The following is an 8180-nucleotide window of genomic DNA, read 5'->3' as shown; positions in this document are numbered from 1 at the left end:
ACTACACCTAGGTCATTCACACAATAACCTGGGAACCATTTGAGGCCATTTTACAAAAGCATAGCTAGTCATTGAGAAAGGAAAGGGCAATTATTAAACCTTTCCATTACCGTTTATAATAGCATTTTTAAGGGGAAAAGGAAAAATAAAATAAAAATTAACCCCCACCCTGCCTACTGATTTCTTTCAATTATTCTAACGCTGAAGTACAGGTTCGTTACCCCGGGGGACGTCTCCTGAGGTGCAGTTTCCCTCCTGAGCAGTGGGGTGGCTGCTGGAGGGAGGCGTGCTGTGCAGAGCACACGCGTGTCGCCGGCACGGCCGCTCCGCTCCCCTCCGGCCCCCTCCACGCCGTCTCTCCGGTGGCGGACGGCAGCCACAGACCGTCACTCCCGAGCCCGGAGTGCCCCGAGTTATCCTAGCCGCTCCCCCTCAGCTCTCCGGCAGCCCCCCCGGATCCCCTCCAGCAACCAGTGGGAGCCGGTGTCCTCCCGCCCCGCTCCCTGCCCCGTCTCAGAGGGCACAGCGCCGCACTCCGCGGCTCCCGTCCGCCCGCCCGCCCGCCTTCCCGCCTTGCCCTGCCGCCCTTCGCGTTACCCCGGCGACAGCAGAAGCCGCCCGGCGCTGCCCGCAGCCGGCCCGGGAGCGACAGCGGGCGGGAGCCGGGGCGGGATGAGGGAGCGGGGGCGGCTGGGCTGCGGAGCTCGCGCCGCGGCCATAGCGACTTCGCTTCAGGCGCAGGAGGAGCAGCCTGAGGAGCAGGTAACGGTCGGGGCCGGCCGCGGGGGCTCGAGGGGTGCCGTGGCACAGCCGAGGCTGCCCCGGTGCTTGTGTCAGCTCAGGTGCTGCTCTTCCACGGACTCAAGGGAGGTGGTCCTGTGGCAGTGCCACCTTCGGTGCTTGGTGCCTGGGGAGCCAAGGCTGCAGGGCCATGTGGTGGTGTCCTCACTTCCCTCTGTACTAATGCCCGTGACCTTGAGAGCATCACTGCTCATCCCGCGAAGAATTAGGGCTGTTTCCTGACACCCTGTCACCCGTCTTGTGGCTGGTTCCTGTTCTTTCATACAGCCAGGCTTGCCTCATCTCTTTGTGACCTCCTGGAGCTACAGAGCCAAGCTGGTCCTAGCAGCTGAGGTACTTGAAGGTTTTATGTCTCAGCACCACATCTGCTAAGCAAAAGAGTGAATAGTCATTAGAAGTTAAAAATTGTGTTGGAGAGCAATTACGGCCTAGGGATTGGCTAATCAGGGTGTGTGAGGGTATGAGACATGACTGATGATTGCAGCCATTGATCTATGACAAATTTAGGTTTGTGTTGCAGAGTGTCCTGGCAAATCATTGACATCACACAATCAGGAATGATCTACAACAAAATCCCTCATGGAAACTCAGGGTTATCCTCAAGATAGCAGCACTTCTGGTATTTCAGTGCTGGAGAGCTGCTGACACTGAGATGAGTTTTCATCTAGCTTATTCCAGCCTATAATTAGAGCTACATTCCCCTGTCCCTGTTGTTTGCAGTGGCAGTTACAGAATTTGAAGGGGAAGCACAGAACTAGCCAGTACATGCTACTTGTCTGAGTGGAAATGCACAAATTACTTGATTTTTGTTGTTTCAACAGATTAAACCTACCATCAGCAATATGGAGCAGGACTTAAAAGTGCTTCAGGAACAAGCTATCACTAAGTAAGTAATAGCCTGTGTCTGGGAGTTGGATGTATAACAAATGATGTGGCTTTATTAAAAATGTGAAACAAAATATTATTATATTATTACTATTAGCATTGTTGTAATATTATTATTGTTCATTAATATTAATTACTTCAGAAACACATGTAATTCTTTCTCAATATCTTCTGCTGCTTTCTATGCAAACGAGAGGTTACTGGTAATTAAGACAACATATCTTATCCTGAGAAGAGAGACTTGGGGGTGCTGGTGGACGAGAAGCTCAACATGAGCTCTCAGTGTGCACTTGCAGCCTGGAAAGCCAATCAGATCCTGGGCTGCAGCAAGAGAAGTGTGGCCAGCAGGGCAAGGGCGGTGATTCTCCCCCTCTACTCAGCTCTGGTGAGACCCCACCTGGAGTACTGCCTCCAGTTCTGGAGCCCCTATTGCAAGAGGGATATGGAGGTGCTGGAATGTGTCCAGAGAAGGGCCACAAGGATGATCAGAGGGCTGGAGCACCTCTCCTATGGGGACAGATTGTAGGAGTTGGGGCTGTTCAGTCTGGAGAAGAGAAGGCTCCCAGGTGACCTAATTGTGGCCTTCCAGTATCTAAAGGGGGCCTACAAGAAGGCTGGGGAGGGACTTCTCAGGATCTCAGGTAGTGATAGGACTAGGGGAAATGGAATGAAGCTGAAGATGGGGAGATTCAGGCTGGATGTGAGGAAGAAGTTCCTCACCATGAGAGTGGTGAAGCCCTGGAATGGGTTGTCCAGGGAGGTGGTTGGGGCGCTGTCCCTGGAGGTGTTTAAGCCCAGGCTGGCTGAGGCTCTGGCCAGCCTGATCTAGTGTGAGGTATCCCTGCCCATGGCAGGGGGGTTGGAACCAGATGATCCTCCCTTCCAACCCTGACTGATACTATGATATTGCTTTAGCAAATAATCTACTGACTATTCCTGTTAGTGATTTAAGTTTTTTAAAGCTTAATACCTGAACAAAAGGGGGGTGGGGAGGGGGGTGGAATAAAAGTGATGTGATGTTTTATTATGATTTTAAAGTTGAAGCTGCTAGGCTACAGCAGTAAAAATTTACATATCACAGCTTTTAGAACATTCAAAAATCTTAAAACTAAGGCTATTAATTTCTAAAGTCATTCTCTGCATTGCACAAGTAATAACCACAATTGTTTTTTCCCCAAACATCAAGTGCACTTTTCATCACAACACAATCAACTTTTCTTTTAGTTTAGTTATTTTAGTGTTAATCTGAAAAAAAGAATACATAGAATAAACCAGGTTGGAAGAGACCTTCAAGATCATCACGTCCATCAACCCATCAACCAACCCATCCCACCTAAACACCAGAACAAGAGGGCACAGTCTCAAGCTGCACCAGGGGAGGTTTGGGCTGGATGTTAGGAAGAAATTCTTCACAGAAAGAGAGATTGGCCAATGGAATGTGCTGCCCAGGGAGGTGGTGGAGTCACCATCACTGGAAGTGTTTAAGAAGAGACTGGATGAGGCACTTGGTGTCATGGTTTTGCTGATTGGGTGATAGTTTGGGTGTTGGGTGGTAGGTTGGACTCGGTGATCTCAAAGGTCTTTTCCAACCTGGTTATTTCTGTATTCTGTAGTTAGCATAATATCTTATGGTTAAACAGCTGCTGCTCCACCACCACCATTCCTGCACCCAGCCCAGAGCTGGGGGCAGAGCCCTCACCAGCCAAGATACCAGCCAGAGGAGCTCAGCCCCAGTGAGGAAGCCCAGCCAGCACCCATGGGTGATACTGGAGGAGTCATCAAGCATGGCCCCTAACAACCGGGGGGCCACCAGGCCCCCCGGCCTTTGTTGTCACCACCACCATCACCCAGTGTGCACCATGGGCACTCACCAGGGATGAGAGGAGGATCCTCAGCCCAGATGGGCTCAGCTTGGGGCTGCTGCCCTTCCTGGGGGGGATTAAATAGGGCAGTGGGTGGGGAGGGCCAAGTGGCCACACCTGGGGTGGGAGGAGACTCAAACACAGCCCAGGTGCTCTGGGATTTGAGGGGAAAAGGGGGGAAATGGGGCAGGTGAGGGACTTTAGGGTGTCAGGGAATGATAGGGCTAGGGGGAATGGAAAAAAATAGAAATGGGTAGATTCAGATTGGATGTTAGGAAGAAATTCCTCCCCATGAGGGTGGTGAGACACTGGAAGGGTTTGCCCAGGGAGGTGGTAGAAGCCTCCTCCCCAGGAGTTTTTAAAGCCAGGCTGAATGTGGCTCTGGGCAACCAGATGTAGTGTGAGGTGTCCCTGCCTGTGGCAGGGTGGTTGGAACTGGATGATCCTTGAGGTTCCCTCCAACCCCAACAATTCTATGATTCTAAAACAATTTTTCAGTTTAGGCTGGATGTTAGGAAGAAATTCTTCACAGAGAGAGTGATTTGCCATTGGAATGTGCTGCCCAGGGAGGTGGTGTCACTGGAAGAGTTTAAAATAAGACTGGATGAGGCAATTAGTGCCATGGTTTAGTTGATTAGATGGTGTAGGGTGATAGGTTGGACTCGATGATCTTGATGGTCTTTTCCAACCTGGTTAATTCTGTGATTCATATAATGGAACTTTGGGATAGAGGATTCTAGTGGTGCACTCTGTCATAACAGGTTTACAGATTTCCCATTTCAAAAGCAAGTTTTCAGAAGGTAAAATGAATTACTTATTGGTCCTAGAAGCTGGGTAAAGGATCAAAACCTAACAAATGTACTATGCAAGACTGAAATCTTTGTCAACATTGTTCTGCACAGCTTTTGCTTGTATTTGTGCAAAGATGGCCATCCTATTTGCCAGCAAACCTGAAGTCATGAAGCAGAAGGCATGAAGTAGAGACTGACAACAGGAATCAAACATTTCTTAAAATGTCAGTTTCTAAATTATAACTTTATTCTAAAAATGCATGGGTAATAATATTCTGTGTCCAGTTCTGGGCCTCTCAGTTTAAGAAGGACATTGAGACACTTGAATGTGTCCAGAGAAGGGCAACAAGGCTGGGGAGAGGCCTTGAGCACAGCCCTGTGAGGAGAGGCTGAGGGAGCTGGGGTTGTTTAGCCTGGAGAAGAGGAGGCTCAGGGGTGACCTCATTGCTCTCTACAACTACCTGAAAGGTGGTTGTAGCCAGGAAAGGGTTGGTCTCTTCTCCCAGGCAACCAGGACCAGAACAAGAGGACACAGTCTCAAGCTGTGCCAGGGGAAGTTTAGGCTCAAGGTGAGGAGAAAGTTCTTCACTGAGAGTCATTCACCATTGGAATGTGCTGCCCAGGGAGGTGGTGGAGTCACCATCCCTGGAGGTGTTCAAGAGAGGGCTGGACGTCATGATCTAGTCATGAGGTCTGTGGTGACAGGTTGGACTTGATGATCTTTGAGGTCTCTTCCAACCTTAGTGATACTGTGATACTGTGATACATCTATTAAGGAACAGTAATGTAAAACAGGATCTGTGCAGAACTCTGAAACAAAGGGCAGATAAACAGAGCTAGAAAGCTCTGGCTAGTGCATAAATAAAAGGTGGTCCTGATGCACTATTGTTTCATCTTCTGTTTTTAAAATCCCTTTTTATTATCCACCCAGAGGCAATCAAAGTCTACTGCATCATTAATGGTATTTCAAGATAAATTTCAGGCACTTGGGAGTGGGGTGTGTTTGTTTTGCACACCACAGTGTACTGCTCATTTGCACTTTGATTATTGTCATTATATGACTCCTATTAAATTTTAAATGGCATTGCTAACAGCTTTAACATTAAAAAGGCATTCAAACTTTTATGTCTGTTTAAAAATACTTTTCCAAGCTTAACACTGCTTAAGCTTCAAGTATTTGTTGGTATAAAAAGGTTTTGAAGAATTCTGCTTTAAAAACAAATCATTTTGGCTCAATTATGAAATTGTAAATCTAGAATCATTGAATCAACAAGGTTGGAAAAGACCTCAGGACCTCAGAGATCATAGAATTGTAGAATTGATAAGGTTGGAAGAGACCTCAGAGATCATCAAGTCCAACCTGTCACCCAAGACCTCATGACTACTAAACCATGGTACTAAGTGCCACGTCCATTCCCCTCTTGAACGCCTCCAGGGGCAGTGACTCCACCACCTCCCTGGGCAGCACATTCCAATGGTAAATAACTCTTTCTGTGAAAAACTTTCTCTTCACCTCAAGCATAAAGCTCCCCTGGTGCAGCTTGAGACTGTGTCCTCTTGTTCTGGTGCTGCTTGCCTGGGAGAAGAGACCAACCCCCTCCTGACTATGATCTCCTTTCAGGTAGCTGTAGAGAGCAAGAAGGTCTCCCCTGAGAACTTATTCTAGCAAATTTTCTCCAATTTCCTGTAATAATTATCCAAATTAGAAATGCAACTTTTAAGCACCAAAAAAATTACATTTAAAGGTCCCTTTCAACCCAATTATTCTATGATTCTATGTTAATGAACTCTTTTTTTAGTGTAGTGCAATCAGAGGCTGAACACGCAGGATATGAAATGCAGAGTGTGTGACCAGCACTTCACCCAGAGCACAATTCACATTCCAGGTGACCACAGTGTGTTTGTGTGGGCACTGTGAGGGCAGACATTTGGAGCACTGGCCAAAAAGCTGGGATGTGAAAGATTACCAGAAAAGGCAGGAAGCATTTTCATGCTAGCACTCATATAAGATGGTGATATCAACGACCAGGAGTAAAAGTGCCTGCTTATGTTAAGTCTTCGTTTGCAGTCATTTACAGTAGTGGACTGTGTTAATTAGCTTACTGTTCTGTGCTGGCAGCTGGCTCAGCAGTTGAAGGTTTGCTAGCAATAGGGATATTACCTTTGAGCTCATAGCTTAGTTTGTGTTTGGTTAAGTGTGTCTCTGATGAAGCAGAGTCCTAATTGTTTGGCATGTTATCAATGACATTCCCCCCAGAATGTAGAATCATGGAATCACTTAGGTTGGAAAAGAGATTTAAGACCATTAAGGTCCAACTGTTAAGATCATCAAGTCCAATTGTAAGATCATCAGGTCCAACTGTAAGGTCATCAGGGCCAACTGTTCTTCACAGAAAGAGAGATTGGCCACTGGAAATGGCTGCCCAGGGAGGTGGTGAAGTCACCATCACTGGAGGTGTTTAAGAGGAGACTGGATGAGGCACTTGGTGCCATGGTTTAGTTGATTAGATGGTGTTGGGTGATAGGTTGGACTTCATGATCTCAAAGGTCTTTTCCAACCTGGTTAATTCTATTCTATTCTATTCTATTCTATTCTATTCTATTCTATTCTATTCTATTCTATTCTATTCTATTCTATCCTATTCTGTTTTATTTATTCTATTTCCTAGAACAGGAAACTCAGAAGGTATTTAAAAAGCCCTAAAAGAGAAGTGGGAAAAAGTAGAAAAGCATCAGCAGTTAACTCATACAAGAACAAAACATGTTGATAACAAATGACACTAAAAAAAAATAGTATGGAAAGTAAATATCTATAGAAAGTGAACTGAAAGAAATGCTACTCCTCAAAAAGCTTAAAAATTGAAGACATTATTCCTCTGGCTAAAAATAGTCAATGAAAGGTTTTCCTGCACTTCAGTGAGATACATGCTCCTTTTGGTACTCAGTATAATAATATCTATATCCAACATTCTATGAGCTCTGGATAGCCCTATGAGGAGAGGCTGAGGGAGCTGGGGTTGCTTAGCCTGGAGAAGAAGAGGCTCAGGGGAGGCCTTATTGCTCTCTCCAACTCCCTGAAGGGAGGTTGTAGCCAGGTGGGGGTTGGTCTCTTCTCCCAGGCAACCAGGACCAGAACAAGAGGACACAGTCTCAAGCTGCACCAGGTGAGGTTCAGGTTGGATGTTAGGAAGTTCTTCCCAGAAAGAGTAATTGGCCATTGGAATGTGCTGCCCAGGGAGGTGGTGGAGTCACCATCCCTGGAGGTGTTCAGGAGGGGACTGGACATGGCACTTGAAGCCATGGTTTAGTTAGCCATGAGGTGTTGCATGATATGTCGGACTTGATGGTCTCTGAGGTCTTTTCCAACCTTGTTGATTCTGTGAATTCCACTGAAGATAAATCCACCAGCCAACCCCCCCACCCAACAGCTTGGAGCAGTGTTTCTTGGAATTACTCTAAAATATGAAGCTATTACCTCCTCAGATCTCAGCAGCAGCAGGTGCTTGCAGGATTCTAAATACTAAAACTTCTTAGAAGTTGTGGTTGTGATGGTTTGTGGGTTTGGTTGGTTGGTTGGTTGGTTGGTTGGTTTGGTTTGGTGTTGCTTTTTAAAGAAGTTGATAAAAATAATTGAAGTTACCTGAAGAAAGCATCATGAGATGTGGTGCTGAGGGACATGGTTCAGCACCAGGCTTGGTAGAATTAGGTAATGGTTAGACTCAATAATCTTAAAGGTCTTTTCCAACCAAAATTATTCTGTCACGGTGCTAAGTATCACAAATACTCTCTTAACTAATTCTGGTCTTGTATCTCAATTTAAATAAACTGAGATCAAATTGAA

At 46.5% G+C, this 8180-nt stretch overlaps 1 protein-coding gene across 1 annotated transcript in view; it reads left to right on the top strand.

The window, feature by feature from the left end:
* Window positions 1-1643: 1643 nt before the first annotated feature.
* Window positions 1644-8180, top strand: part of DEUP1 (deuterosome assembly protein 1) — a 61914-nt gene continuing 55377 nt past the window's right edge. The window contains exon 1 of the mRNA XM_054164790.1: window positions 1644-1687. Coding sequence (XP_054020765.1) covers window positions 1644-1687 — 44 coding nt within the window. The remainder of the gene's footprint in view (window positions 1688-8180) is intronic.

This window comes from Dryobates pubescens, chromosome 10 (assembly GCF_014839835.1).
Source record: "Dryobates pubescens isolate bDryPub1 chromosome 10, bDryPub1.pri, whole genome shotgun sequence".
NCBI lineage: Eukaryota > Metazoa > Chordata > Aves > Piciformes > Picidae > Dryobates > Dryobates pubescens.
Note: the sequence above shows the minus strand (reverse complement) of the source record. Positions and strands in the feature narration are given on the sequence as shown.